General features: G+C 38.2%; 2 protein-coding genes across 4 annotated transcripts; both read right to left on the reverse strand.

The window, feature by feature from the left end:
• Positions 1 to 262: 262 nt before the first annotated feature.
• Positions 263 to 5258, reverse strand: LOC122037051 (DNA repair RAD52-like protein 2, chloroplastic). The gene is made up of 4 exons (XM_042596506.1): positions 4789 to 5258; positions 3081 to 3118; positions 1835 to 1923; positions 263 to 587 (listed from the first exon to the last, which is right to left on the reverse strand). The coding sequence occupies exons 1-4, from the start codon at positions 5100 to 5102 to the stop codon at positions 441 to 443; spliced, it is 588 nt and encodes a 195-aa protein (XP_042452440.1). The 5' UTR covers positions 5103 to 5258; the 3' UTR covers positions 263 to 440.
• Positions 5259 to 7867: 2609 nt separating this feature from the next.
• On the reverse strand, positions 7868 to 11816 carry LOC122037095 (transcription factor GAMYB-like). Of its 3 annotated transcripts, none has more exons than XM_042596577.1 (4): positions 11708 to 11816; positions 10442 to 10814; positions 8346 to 9174; positions 7868 to 8268 (listed from the first exon to the last, which is right to left on the reverse strand). In XM_042596577.1, the coding sequence occupies exons 2-4, from the start codon at positions 10808 to 10810 to the stop codon at positions 8057 to 8059; spliced, it is 1410 nt and encodes a 469-aa protein (XP_042452511.1). In that variant the 5' UTR covers positions 10811 to 10814; positions 11708 to 11816; the 3' UTR covers positions 7868 to 8056. The 3 variants fall into 3 exon arrangements, with proteins under 3 accessions (XP_042452511.1, XP_042452512.1, XP_042452510.1); XM_042596578.1 differs by lacking the exon at positions 11708 to 11816 and adding an exon at positions 11343 to 11699 and having other exon boundaries at positions 7868 to 8259; XM_042596576.1 differs by lacking the exon at positions 11708 to 11816 and adding an exon at positions 11343 to 11699.
• Between the last annotated feature and the right edge of the window lie 4112 nt (positions 11817 to 15928).

A 15928-nucleotide genomic window follows, 5' to 3' on the forward strand; every position in this document is an offset into this window, starting at 1 on the left:
GTATCCCTCCTAATCTGCTTTCTTCAGGTAAACATAACATGACGCATAGAGGATGGTGGATTTCATAGAAGATGTTCAAAGAGTGAAAATATCATTGGCACAAGCCAAGCACCAATGCCACAATTCATTATCAAACTCAAATCGTCTCAAAATCCCCTTGATCACAGTTTCAACTTCAGAAGCTTAACACGCCTCGCATGGTAGAAAAAAAAATGTCAAAATTTGAGATTTGCATGCGCAGTTGTACAGATAAAGCAACAAATTAATTCTGAAACTGTAACATTTAATTTAGCACGTTACGCACCAGTTGACTGTGATATTTACATCTCACCGTATATAACACAGTAACTGCAAGATCCAAGTATGGGCACCTCAACGTACATAAACAAGTAGCAAGATTTCATATCGAGTACAAACAGTACCATACACCATAACATATCCTACATAGTCTCGTCTTCGTGGTGGAGATACAAACCGAACCCAAACCGCGCGCAGGCCTTGCAGAAGGCTAGTTCTTCGGCAGCAGCAACCGGGTCCTTAAACTTCTCGTCATTCAGCGAAACAGTCCCAGTAGAATCACGGTGTGCCTGCAACAGTGTTACAGATTTAGCTTAATGCATGTGGAACCATTTCAATCATTTTGCTTTTATCCTGCAGGGAATGCATCCTTCCATTCATCTTCTAAACCCTTTGCTTTGATGGTAGCGAAGTTCGGTCAATCCGCTTGCCCAAGTGCTTTGGACTAGTGAGCTGATAAGTGTTCCGAAATTCGGTAATTTAATGGAAAAGCAAAGAGAATAGCATGACCAAATGGTTCCTGATAATTTGCTGGAAGATGGGATTAGGTTTTGATAGAATTGATCAACCTTTGACATACAACAGATGATGGCATTTAAGTTTCAGATGTTCTGCATGTTTGAGATTAAATTCGAGTGTCTTCAATCTCGCTCAAGCTAAATTGTAAGTCATAAGAAGAATAACACATTGAACATTTTCCTGGCATATGAAGTTAGAATGAGGGATAAGAACATGAGATTTTCTTAATTCAGGCATAAATGAATAAAGATTATGGCATTTGCCACTTAAAAGTTAAAATCATCAAGAATTCATACGAAAGAGATCCTCTACTGCCAGTAGCGAACAGAGAGGTCTATGGTATTATAGAATATTGAAAATTCTTTTGATTTGATTCTTTCTTCCTGTCTAATTCTCTAAATTCTCCTCATCCCCTATGTTTCATATTCCCCCCTACCATAGTAAACATTAAACAAGGCCTAGTCATCGTGTTTAACAGTAGCGAAGAACTATAGGGGCAAGGAAAGAATTACGTGAATGAAAGCATGAAAATCTTCCAAAAGTGAGTTGTGAAGATAAAAAATAAAAGAATTTAAAATTTAATAAGATCAAACACCACTTGCTAACCCATTAGACCAATCAGCTAGGTTTATTGTCATTTCAGTCATTCTAGCCCGATTAGGATGCTACAAGTAGGACTGAAGTTTCATCAGATTTCCTCCCCTTGTCTTCTGCATTACATTACAACTAAATCAGGACCTCTCTTTGTTTAGTCCTAATCTTCTCTTTTTTTTGCTGGTTTCAACCCAGTAGACAGCACTAAAGGAACCATAGATAATAATTCCAGTAAACAGGAACCATAGAAAATATGATGATATTTTTCAGAGCAGTTAAGTGGGTGGACATTTGACCCGGTAATTCAACAATAACAAGCACCATAAGAAGCTCATATTTGATATTCAAGCATTGAATACTTGAATCAAATTGACATAAAAAGGGAAGAAAGCTATGAAATGGAAATTGTTACGTAGTCAAGTACCTCGCCATCCAATCCTCGTACAGTGATGCGGTACACCACAGTCACATTTCCTTCTGAGAATATAACATCACGAACTTCGCCACACCAGCCTTGGGATGAACAAAAAAAACACCATGTTGAATGAAATTCAAAACGTTATAAGACTGGTACCAAACTGAGACAAACATATTCCAGCTCCAACTTAACTAATGGTTAAGCAAATATAAAAAAAATATACAGGAGTTGATATTTCAAAGAAATAAATATATATATCTTTACGAAACATGTCTACTAATTGTTTAAGGCATGCCTACTAATTGTTTAAGGCCAAATAGAATTACATAAAAAAAATCCTATGTCTAAACTATTTAGGTTGAATACATCATCTTTTTTGTTTACCTACGTATAAGGCCAACAATGCAGGAGTGGCTATTCAAAAAAAAAAAAAAAATTTATCTCCGCGTCAACCATGTCTTATAGTTGTTCAAGAACAAAATGAATTATATAACTTAGGCTGCTACATGTCTTTTTTTTTCTGCCTATGAACCGTCAATATTATTTTATTCTTCCATGATAATACCAAGTCAAAAGTATATTGGATGTGATTTCTCTTCTTAGCTACAAATAAATTACGAAAATTCTTTACAATGGAAAATTAGAAGATCAGATTGCTCTACAGGAAAAGGAAAAAAAAAGTAATGAGTAAATTGTGGAAATCAAGAATGGGATGTAAACAAATTCACCTGCGGTGTTTGAATTTTACTAAAACAATCAAATTGCTGAAAGTTTGTTGAACACATATGCCTTAATGAGAGTTCTAAGACAAGATACAAAACAACAAACAACAAGTTCAAATTATTTGCAATCATCTGTGGTTATATGGAGCTTATCCCTGCTATTCACATTGAGCTCTAATCTTTAGGTAAAGCCTTCTAATGTCTCCTACACAACACACATCTTACTGTAAATTATACAAATATTGTATCTGGGGATCTAAATGTCGATGAACATATCCATACAGTTCAAGAAATCAAGACAATATCTGTAAAATTTCAAAGTTGTACTCTAGAAAGACATGTTGGAATAACACAGAATAGTGTTGTGCAACTGTTGAAAATAAAGCAATACTCCAGTGGCAGAAATATTTCATGAACATTATCAAGCATAAATAGATCAACGAGAAAGAAGCTTAAAAATAGTACATATTTGCATGCAACCTAGAAAAGAGAGAGAATAATTAAACTTTGACAAAGTAAAAAAGACCCACCTGGGGCATAGAAGCTAAGCATTCTATTAGCATGGTACCTACAGAAAAATAATCATCACCACCAGCAGTAACCCAGTTAGTATGTCAGAACCAACTTGCAGTTATGCCAAAAGAGTCCTAATGAAAAAGGAATTAATATGCAAATAACATGTGTAAACAAAATTTACGAATCAATAGCATACAATAACACAAATACTTTAGTAATTAAATAAATAGTGAACAGAAATGAGTGGTGGAATCATGTGAAATATATCCTAAGCACCAATTTAATTACTTAGACTCTTTTTTGGCTTTTCTTTGTCTAACAAGCCATAGATCAGTTACAAATATTCAGATTACTGACAACACATTGTTGAAATTATGTGTCAAGGTTGTGTAGCACGCTAGGAGTCTATGTGATAAAATACAGAACCAATTGTTCAAAAAAAAAAAAGCAGGATAATATGCAGACAACATGAAACTCATTTAGAACATGAAAAGATGATGGTAAATATGATGCAGAAAAGATCATTGTATAAAATTTGTCCTTCAATTTATGAGAAGAAGTCATGCTTTATGACATCATGAACACTAGCTTTTGCCATGTCCAGAAGTTAATTTGCAATCAGACACTTAAATTTGTATTGAAAAAACAGAGATATTTATTTTCTTACACATCCAATTGTGAAAATTATTTTACAAGTCCCAAATAATTTGCAAAGCAGGTTTTTTAAAAACCATTAGGCAGTAATCACACTGCATATCATATGATGTATGTAGGAGCATATATGGTATTAACTGAACAAAGAGAGGGTGATTGAAATGGAGAAAAAACTAAGAGTTCATTGTGTGCCCCTTAGATTAAAACAGAACAATTACAAGGTTTCAGTACAAGTTGTCAGACTTTGTGGATAGTGTTTGTACTTAGATAACAATGTATACTAAAAAAAAAAAAAGAGGAAGAGTACAAGAAGAGATCAGGAGTAGAAGAGAATGGGGGAGAAATTGAACAAAGGAGGATAAAACCAGTCGCTGCAGAGGCAGGATGGAGAGAAATTGAATTTATTGAAACATTAAGAGAAAAAAGAACTAAGGAGGGCAGAGATGAGGTACAAGAAGAGATCAGGTGTAGAAAAGGATCATGAATGCTACAGAGAAACACATAAAAGATCCAAAGTTTTCATCAATTATCGCGATATCATTTCCCTATAAAGGACGTCCCAGGCTCCTGCTTGATTTGATTTTAGAGTAAAAATAAAGGAGAATTATTGAATGATAATCAAAATTGGAGGAAAAATGATAATCTGATATGATTGTACAAACAAATATCGCCAAAATTTCTAGCATCATGTCGCCAACTAGGCTACACGGATTCAGGCCAAGTTCTGAGGAAAACGTATAATCCAATCCAAAAGTTTGTAGCTAGGAGCAATTCAAACGCCAACTAGGCTATCACTCATAAGTGGCCAAAATAGTCAACTCTAGCAATGCAAGGAGGCACTTTTGCGGAACCTATAGTATCGAAGATATTAGCGGAGAAGAAACCTCTGATAGTTGACTTTACAATAGGCAAGTACAGCAGGCAATAGTCAACGATGGGCATTCGCATCGACTAAATCTGAGTAAGATCTGTACTAAATTCCAACAAAAATTCCAAAATCCACCAAAAGAAATACTGCGAACGGACAACTAATCGAATGGAAAGGGGAAGAGGGTTGTCGACAGGTACCAAGGAATGGAATTGTCGTCGCGGTTGATGATGTTGTCAGGCACTCTCTTGTTGAGGTCCCGGAGGATCTCCTTGAGCGGGCGACAGAAGGAGGGCGGCAGGTCGAGAGGCACCACATAGTTGGAGTTCGGCACCCCACCAGCGCCGCTCATCTTCGCGGCGTTTCCCGGAGCCCCAGGGCCCTTCTCCAGGGCCGACACGACCAGGGGGATCGCCGACACCCTAGGCCGCCGCCCAGCCGCCGAAAAGAGGGCCCGCGCGTCCCTCCTGACCGCCGGAAAGGCCGATTGAGCAAGGAAGAGGGCGGTTTCCATCCGGCGGTTACAAAGACCGAGCGGTGTGGGAGGCGGATCTCGAAACCTCTCGCACGCAGCCGGTCAGCAGCGGGGCAGGGCAAGGCAGGGCAGGGCGACTTCGACTTGCCCTCCTGAAGTAAGACCACGCCACTTTCTCCTCTCACTGCCCGACCCTAATTGATATTTATTAGAGGCCTAGACGAGCTAAGCCAAGCTCGAACTTGATTGTATTTGATTTGTGAACTCATAAATATGTTCGTGAATCATGAATATATTTATTTAAGGATGTAATTGAATCGAACCGAATTGAACTATTAAATGTTTGAGTTTGATTCGTTTATAATCGAACTGAGCTCGAGTTTTATTTAACGAATATATATTCATGACTCACGAGCTTATTCAAATTTTTATCGAACCTAAACGAGCTTAATAAATATAAATTATAAATTTTAATATTTATTAAAAAAACAAAATTATATATTTAAAAAAATATAATATTTTTATTAAAATTTATAATTTTATTCTAAAAAAGAAATTTAATATATTTATCTATATATTTAATAAGTAGAATGTAAAATTTATAAATTAATATCAAAATTATTATTATTTTTATTTAATAGTTGATTCATAAATTTAAAACATGTTAACGAGTCGAATATTGTGAAGCTTGAGCTTGATTTGTTTATCTTAATGAATTTCATTAAACAAGCTCAAACAGACTTTTATCGAATCAAGTTTCGAATAGCTTATGAGTAACTTGGTTCATTTATATCCTCATATTTATTAAGATGTTCGTGAACATGTTTATTAAGAGTCTTGCTTATATGAATTATAAATATTATATATTAACGAGTCAAGTGCGAACTAAGTTTGTTTAATTTTTAAATGAGTTATTTTTTAATTGAGCTTAAGTAGTTCATGAACTATTTAATTTTATTATAAGTCAAACTCGAACATAAAATTTAAAGTTCGAATCGAACTCGAATGAAGCTCGAGCTTAGGTAAAACGAACTGAGCCCGAGTTCGAGTCTCATAATATTCTGCTTGGTCCGATTCAATTACCACCCTAAAATATATATATATATATATATACTATTGTAACCGCTATAAGGGTAAGGGCATCCACATTTGGGAGATATTTTATTTTTAAATATCTTCCATCTTAAATATATCATATTGTAATAAAATATTATGGTGGAGATTTAAAATTAGATGTATGTCCTATGATTTCTCTCTTATTTTTTTAATATAAATAAATAAAAAAATATATTTAAGAAAGGAATTTGAAATATTTGAGAGTGTGATATTTAGCAATTCAAATCTTCTGTCCTCAAATTTTTCTATCCCCGTATCTTCTGTCAATCGGACAGACCAGATTACATCTCAAGACATCATGACATCCTTAAGATGTGTGCAGTATCCTCGTGATGTGTAAGGTATCCTTGAGATGTAATCTTGTCCATCCAATCGGCAAGAGGACACGGGGACAGAGAAATTTGAGGACAGAGGATCCGGCCTCGATATTTAGAGTGATGATACACACAAGAAAAAATACTAAGAAAATGTTTCTAGACACATAAATTCATGACCCATCATGTCACTTTTATTGGGCCCCATCATTTTATGTGTTTTTTCTTGAGTATTTATTGAGATTTTCTTTTGAGCATATCATTTTTTATATTTAATAGATGGACCTATAAGTATTAATTTGTAAGATATTTGATGGTGGGATTTAGGATAATTAAGGAATGAGATATTTGATTGATGACGTGAATGTGAGGGCAATAAATATTCGGGAGAAACATTCTCTATTATTGTAGATGCTCTAATAACTCCATGCAAAGGGTTTATGCTATGGTAAAATATCCCTTGTAATTTATTTATGTATATCTTATGTGGAATCAAGGGTACTAAATCGCTGTCCCCTCGGACGGTCTAGTAGTTAGCACATGAGGTGTTGTCATCATGAGGTCTGGGGTTCGAATCTCGCAAAGTTGAGGTAAATGCCTCCCTTATGTGCTAGTCATTATTCCAAAAGCTATTAGCCGCTCGTAATTTACCTCTTCCATATTAGTCCTGTGACAGATTGGCAGGGGCACTGGGGACGAGTGTATTCCTCTTTTGTCACCAAGGGTACTAAATCGCTTGGGTGAGAGTTGATACAATGTATTAGTCTAAAATGATTTTAACTCATTTATAATCATTTTGAAGAAGTTTAAATAATTTTAATTAAATTGATAAAAAAAAATATTTTGATATAATAACTTTTAGGATTTAAATTTTAGAATGTAAGATTTAGTATGTAACGTTATTTATAATTATGCAAAATAATTTCGATCAACTTAAATAATTTTATTTAAGTAGATTTAAAAAATATTTTAATGTAATAATATTTTTTATATAATAATTTTAATTAAAATAAAATAATCAATTTCCATATTATAACAACTATTAAATATGTAACAACGTTAATATATATATATATATATATATATATATATATATATATATATATATATATATTTGATGCAAAATATATTTGATGCAAAACGTATGATGATGAGTCCTAATTTTATTTTATTTTATTTTTTAAAAAAGAGATATCCACATTTGATATAAATGATTAATAGTATGTATAAAAATACTCTAAACACAATCATGCGATTTAGTAATAGGTAATTGGATCAAAATAAAAAAAAAACAATTTCAAGATAAAAAAATATTGGTAAGATTACTTCTTTTTTCCAAAAGAAAAAGACGATATTTTTAAACTGGAAGAGAAATAGAAACATAACTGCAGCGTTTATAGAGTTATAATTTGATCTCTCTACAGATTGTCTTGTTCAAACAAGGCCTCAACAAAATGGTTGTAGTCTGAGAGAGCATTTTATTCAGAACAAAGTCATAAGCCCCGGAGAGGTGAAGATACAATGGGGAAGAAATGCGCGAAACTAGTCGAGACGCAGCTCGAATCAAGGCATTCGACATGTATGAGGCATGCAGGTCCATGGATACGAGTCGAGTCCAACAGATGGTGTTGCAGCAGTTACGGATTTGTAGCCGTTGTGCTCTAAGAATGTCGATAGGGAATCATTCAGAACAGAGCTGTCCGGCCAAACGGAGCCATTTTCTCCGAGATTTGGACAAGAAAGTTCGGTCGCCTTGTTTTTGAATCCTGCAGAAACTATTTTGGATAAGGGACTTATCAGATGGTCAAGTGCAAGAAAGGGTAGACAAAGGACAAGAAGATGAATTGTATACTTGAAGAAGCATTAGGATGTGGGAAACCGAAGAACTTCGGCTTGCTAATTGCCTGTGCTTCATGTACCAGTGCTTCCAGTAGGCCACTTTTTCTCGGCGAGGTACAGTCAGATTGCGATGAGACTGCTGCGGAGGGAGATTCACCGTAGGCATCCACTGACATGAGAGTGGATGAACATGGAAAGCAGCAGTTAGTATCAGCTTCTGTACATTGGAATGAAGGGAGCTCCAACTCCGAAGCCCCGAGAATAGGACTAGGAGCGGACGATGTGCCATTTAGGACATGACCACCATGATTTGCACCTCCGGAACTTTGTAGGGCCTTGCTCTGGTGATCAGGATCACAGGGATAATCCAATATGAAAGTCTTCTGTTTTTTCCACAAAGGTTCTAGCACAATATGCTTGGACTTGGAATGTTCGTCAGAGATGCTATCAGTGAAACCACTGCATTGCTTCTCAGAGTCTCTAAGTCGCTTCATGTTAGGCAATGCTGGATTTCCCAAAATATAGTTTTGCGATCCAAACTGCTGATGGAGCATGCTACTAACTCGTACATCTGAGGATGGTGCATCAAAAGCCCCGTGATAGGCATAGAAGTTGTCGGCTACAATATCATGAATATCAGACATTTCAAAAATGCTTCCCCGACAGCCATCATTGGGATGCTTGTCGCTGTACATATGCTCACTGGCATTCTTGTATTGCTGATTTTCCTCAGATGCTTGATAGCGTATATTAGGAGGATATAGAGGCAAACCGGCTCGTTGGTGTCTTTTTATTCTGGTATTCCAGTAGTTCTTTATTTCATTATCGGTTCGACCAGGCATCTGAAATTAATTAAATTTAATTATGGAATCCTAAAAGAACAATGTGCAAGAGAAAATTCAAAGAATAGGCATCTGAAAAAATAAATCATTAGGTATCAACATGCAAAACAACAATTTAGGTAGAAATTTCAGATGAAGTAACATGCAAGTAGATACTAGTTGTATTATTGGATTTGTTATCGAACACAAATCTGAAAGGATTATACGATATTGAAAGATATCCCATCAAACAATCAAAGAAATAATAAAGGCAGTGGAATAATTAATGCCAAGGCCATGTGAATAGGATACATAGTTTTGTAGGAGTTCATGAATAAGCGAGCACACAATACGAAGTGTTTCATAAAACAATTAACAATTAGAAAATTTAACCAGTCAACAAATCCATGGGATCTAGAATTAGTTGGAATTTTTGTTTTCCTTCTTAATCTTGACATAAGCATTTAAAGTTTGTTTTGAAGGCTAAGAATAAATAAATATTGATCTAGGTTTTTTTGCATCTGATAATTAGATGGTAAGACAACTTCTCAATTAGCTTTTACCTATAAAGAAATTCTGGATTTTTGCACTCTTAAAAGACATATTCTATGAGTTGTCAATAACATTTAACATTTAATGATATATAAATATGGTCTCATGATGATTCCCACTAGTGAAGATTATAATAGATTGGATATGAATGGATGTTACATTCTATTTAGATTTGATAATCTGTGTATTCTTATGGTCAGTGACTCACTAATGCTAAACTGATATATGAGATTGGACAATTTAGGAATTCGCATATTGAAAGTAAGAAGAGAACAAGCAGAGGAACAGCCACAACAACGTAAAATTTTGAAAAAGAAACGCAATAAAATTATAAAGAAATATTGGAAAAAATATCAAAATGCAATAAAACACGTAGTTAACTTACCATAAAGAAAGGGTTTATATCTCTAAGTTCGGCATAGAGCATAGAGCTTATCCGAGTGTAAATTTTAGAGAGAAAAATGCCATGGTATTTCAAACATCATATAAGAAGGAATAAACTATGTAAAATGCTACTATCTACATCACCCCTTCGCCAATGGCCAGTGCAGTACTAGCATATTATGAAAAGATATGCCTGCACTAATTCTAAAGGTATGTCAATAAATTATCATGAGAATATTCAACAAAAAAAAAAAATTCAAAGCAAAAGCATAAGTAAATGGAGGTAATTAATTAACAGGTTAACGTGACACAGACAATAACCTTTCATATCAGCAAGAATCTGAAGACTTACAAGTGCAGCCATACGAGCCCATTTGTTTCCAATCTTAGCATGGAGTTCAATAATCAATTGTTCTTCCTCTGGTGTGAAAGTGCCTTTCTTTAAATTTGGACGGAGATGATTAGTCCACCGTAAACGACAGCTTTTGCCACATCGAGAAAGACTTGTGTGCTTCCGAACAGAATTCCAATTTCCCTCGCCATGTCTTTTAACATAATCAGCCAAAATTGCATCCTCTACAGAAGTCCAAGGTCCCTTTTTCAGAACCCAATTTTCTCCACTTAGAGAACCCACACTGATGCCTTTTTCTTTAATAGATAGGGAAGCCATCCTTTTTTCTAGAATCATTGTTTTCCTGCTCTCATTTTGCATCTGATTCATTCCCCTAATCAAAACAAGTTTGAATATTATCAGAAATGAAACGATCAAGAAAAAAATTAAAGGGAAAGAACTAAATCACTGTATCTATATCCTCAAACTGTGTGAGGAGTGTATATAAAGCTGAAGCAACAAATCTTACCCAGTGAATGAGCATAATGATGGGGAAAATTTAAGTACAGCTTTTAATGTGTTCAGAAATCTAAAAGAATTTACTTTAATGAAGAATTAAAAAATGGCATGGATGCAGACTCAACTACCATATATCTAATTACCATCCAGTGAAGCAGGAACTCATATCCAAACATGTTCAACCAGAAAGAAAGCCGATCAATATCAATAATTATGTTTAACAAGTTCAAAGAGAGGCATCCGCAAAGCAACTGAGAACTAAGAAGTAAATATAACAACATTGCGTAAAATAAGAAGTTTCTGGCTACTAAAACCTAGACGTGATAACGCCGAAAACAGGCATCCGCAAAGCATCTACTAAATTTCATGAAAAAAAGGTGATCGAAGTAAACAAAACAAGTACCTTTTTCACGTAACGAAGGCCAGAAAGCAAAGTGCAAGGAGAACACAACAAGGGCGTTGGGCAAAGCAGATCAACAATGATCAAACATATAAAAGTGTCCGCTTTCCCCCAAATAAATAAATAAACTCGAAGAGCACCCTAATCCTCGTGATTAAAAAAAGTAAGAAATGCACTTTCGAAGATAAACGAGGAGAAGAAGCAAGAACTATATCAAAGATAGAATTCGCAACCAAAGCAGACAAAGCTAGCTGGACAGACTACTCCAATCGAGAACCGGAAGGTGAAATTTTTCTAGGAATCAAACAAATCCGCTCTGAATGGATAATCAAGGAACGTGAAATCGGAGGAATAGGAGAAGGGAAAACCTGCGGAACAGTGGAACAGAGCAGCTACCGAGTTCAAGCCCGTGCTCGCTCTCGCTCTCGCTCTTCCGCAGGCGAAGATGCCGGGGAATTCTGTGAAAGGGTAAAGATCCAAGCCATTAAATGCTTTCCCTAAAAGGCTAAAATAGCCTAATTTGTTTTTTTTTTCAAAAAAATAAATAAATAAATAACAATTAAAAAAAGTAATTCTCAAAAGTTGAACTTCGGGAAAGGTTCGACTTTTGTTTTCTAAAATCCCAGGTTAGGTGTTATTATTTTTTTTCCTTTTTCAAAAATAGCTGTAATTGAGAATTATTTTTTAAAATAAATATAAGAATGACCTTCTCAAATTTATAACTAATTTTTGAATTATTTTTTCCAAAAAAATTTTTATAATTTTTTTTTAATCTGAGTTATTTGTTCACTATATAATTGACCAAACACATTTAAAATTATGAATTTTAACACCACTACTAACGGTTGATTCGGTGAGGCCAGCCAGAGCAGATGAATAATCTTGCAAAATAGATTATACAAATATTTTATTTTGAGAGCACTAGGTTTGACAGCAGCTTCTATCAGTCTGTTTATATAGTTAACCTTCAATAAAGATTAATTTTTTTCTCTCTCTTCTTAAGTGATGCTTAGGGTGGCTGGATTTGAATTCATTGAAATCCAACTGCGACTTCTCCTTAAGTAATCTTCCTCTCTGATTTCTCGTCACTCGAACTGTCGCGCACGTCTTTCTGACTCTATCAATATACTTTTCCATATTTTTTCATTCCTCGAATACATCGAGTTCATCAACTTATTTTCCGTACTATCCTTCTTGTCCATTATATCTTCCACTAAACTTATCCGTCCATTATAGGGATGTAATCAAGCCGAGCCTAACTTTTGGATATTTGAATTTGGCTCGTTTATAATTGAGTCGAGCTCGAACTTTATTTAACGAATATATTCATGGCTCACGAACTTATTCTAGCTTTTATCGAGCCTAAACGAACTTAATAAATATAAATTATAAATTTAAATATTCATTAAAAATTAAATTATATATTTTAAAAAAATTATAATATTCTGGTTAAAATTTATAATTTTATTTTAATAAATAAATTTAATATATTTGTCTATGTTTTTCATAAGTAGAGTATAAAATCTATAAATTTAATATCAAAATTATTTTTTTTTATTCAAAATTTAATTTATGAGCTTAACGAATATGTTCACGAACTAACGAGCTGAATATTGTGAAACTTGAGCTTGGTTTGTTTATTGATCCTGTCCGAACACTGATTCAATGGACGCTGGGCACGTGGTGCTTCCTGGCTGCTAGTGTGGATCTTCGGACGGCGGCACGAAGCTCCGGCGAACCTGCACAGAAGTCGGGCCGGGAAGGGGTTCCCGGCGGCGACCCTCCGACGCTCAAGTCAGGCGAAGCTCAAGGAATAAATAATGGCTTCAAAACGCGTAGAATGCATACCTCTGGCGAAGAATGAGGGCCTTTATATAGGGCAGCGAAGAAGTGAGTGTACACCTGCTGAGGTGTACACGTGTCCATGGCCCATACCCCAGTAAGGACTTGTCAGTGAGCTTCCCTAACCCATACTGCTACAGTCTCGGCATGTCCTCGATGGGACAGCGAAATCCCCTGTCACAGGATTTGGAGCATGGCCTACACGTGAAACATACCTGCTGTCAGAAAAAGACGTCCCCTGTCCTTTTCCCCATTGCTCCAGATCTGTCGTCCGGGCGGACAGCAACCTCAACATCCGGCCGGACATATGCGGTGGTTTACTTGGGGAGATTTTCCATCATATACTTTGTGGAGACTATTAGCAGTGTTACCTTATGGCTTTGGCCGAGCGTGAGGTCCGCTCGGCCCCACGACCTTTTCCACTGAGCGCCGGAACCCTGATTTCGACAGGGTGTCTTTTAACCATCAGCCGACTATCGTCCGATCGGGACGTTCGATTCCACCGGACGGCCGGCCTGCCACCCGGTCGGACCCGACCCTACCGTCCGGTCGGACCCGACCCTCTCCGGATGGACAACTGCCACTGTGACTTCTACGTGGCGTTGACTCCACAGGGTGGGGTCCCCTGTTCTTACTACCGGATCACTTGCCTTCCCTTCAAGTCTAGTCGAAGGAGGCGAACAATCCGACTGACTGGACTAAGAATCTAGTCGAGCGGTTCCTCCGTGCTTGTATCTCCCGCTCGACCGACCATAGAGGTAGCCTTGAGCGAATCAACAATGGCGTTCACCGGATCTCCTCGTGTTCTGCGCCAATCTTCGACATTAAGGTCGAGCATGCTTTCATTAAATGCTCAGAATGATTGAATGCCACGTGGAGCAATGCCATCGGCGTACGACGGCAGTGGCATGATGTTTTGATGTGATCGAAGCGATTCGAAATGGACGGCTCGATGCATGCTTGGATTCCCGTGACCTGGATCCAACGGTGGAGGCCGCCCGGCCTTCACCCTATAAATTCTTCGTTTTCTTCTATCCCCTCACTTGCCTCCGCGATCTCGACCACTGCCCCCTGCGCTTTAGAGCTCCGGCGATCCTGTTTCTGCTCTCCGACGCTCTCCGGCGCCTTTCCCTTGATCCCTTTCCTCGCAGCAAGGTTTTATATCTTTCCTTCCTCCTTTCCGGTGTTTCCTCCGCATTTCTTCCTCGGTTTCGATCCTTGAAACTTCCTTTCGTTTTCTGGTGTTTTTCTTCTGCCTTCTTGCCTTTTGACTCCTTCCGATCGGCCCATGGCTAGTTCTTCCAATCCCGAAGATCAGTCGCTCGGCCCATGGTACACCACCATGCAGTCCCGATTCGAACAGCGGGACTTCGATATTTTGACAGACAATTTCGAAATCCCAGAGGATTTCGAAATTCGCTTAGCTAGTCCTTCTGCCCGGCCTCACAGGCTGCCGCGTGGAGCTTTCTGTGTCTTCCGAGACCAGTTTACCGCCGGTCTTCGTTTTCCTGTACATCCTTTCATCATAGATGTCTGTAATTATTTTGGTGTGTCGCTCGGCAGTTTAGTACCCAACACCTTCCGTCTCCTTTGCGGCGTAGTTGTTTTGTTTAAGATTCACAGCATCCCCCTCCGACCGGAGGTCTTTTTTTATTTCTACTACCCTAAGCAAGCCGAGCCGGGCACCTTCATGTTCCAAGCTCGACCCGGCTTGGTTTTCTTCAACAAGCTTCCTACTTCCAATAAACATTGGAAGGATTATTTTTTCTACATCCGCATGCCCGCTCGGGCCAACTTCCCGACCCAATGGCAAGTCAGCCTACCCCCCACTCCCGAGTTGAAGAAGTTCAAGACCCGACTGGACTATCTCCACGCTGCAAATATACTGACCGGTCTGCGACTTGACATCAACAAACTTCTCCACGAGGGAGTGATATACATCTTCGGGCTGAGTCCTATACGGACTCCTCTTCCGACCGGCTTCGGTAAGAACTTTGCTTGGGCATTTGCTTTAATTGCTAACTGATTTCTTTTCTTTCTCCTGCAGCGGACATCGTTATGGATTCGGTCATGGCCAGTGTTTTGAAGAGAAAGGCGGCGGCGCTAGAGTCCGCGGCCGCCAAGGAGATGGAAGCACTGGGTATCCAGCCGGTCGGATCCCATAAAGGAGAGAGCGGAACTCAAGCTGAGTCGGCCGCTCAAGCTTCCCAACAAAATGTGGCTAGCGGCGCCACCCCCTCAAGAGAACAAACTGCCCCCGAGGAAGGTTCCGCTCGGGAGGAGGAGCAGCCCTTACAAAAGAGGCGTCGAGTGGAGACTCCCCTATGCTCGGCTACCTCAGTTGTCCAACCCTCCGAGCGGGTCACTGCAACTGCTCGGGGCAAGGCGCCAGAGACCGAAACTATCTCGTCCAACCGGACGCCTTCGGATTGGGACGAGCCAGCTGCTCCAGTGGAGGCTATTCCAATCAGCACCCTTCCGCCCGCTCGCCATTCAGCCCAGCGCTCGACCATTCATTCCCAGTTTTCTACATCGGCTTCTGATCCCCTTCCGACTGCCGGTCGGACGACCCCCGGTCATGGCCGCACGATTCGGGTCACTCTTCATCTACCGACTGAAGAGCTGCTTCCAGAAGCCGACCGTCCATCTGCGCCCGAGCACACCATCACCTTGAAAGGGCCCCTGGCTGAGATGTGGGCCGATGCTCGGGCACGCACAACGCTGATACCCCTCGGAAATTTAGCCAA

The sequence above is a fragment of the Zingiber officinale genome, unplaced genomic scaffold, assembly GCF_018446385.1.
Source record: "Zingiber officinale cultivar Zhangliang unplaced genomic scaffold, Zo_v1.1 ctg232, whole genome shotgun sequence".
NCBI lineage: Eukaryota > Viridiplantae > Streptophyta > Magnoliopsida > Zingiberales > Zingiberaceae > Zingiber > Zingiber officinale.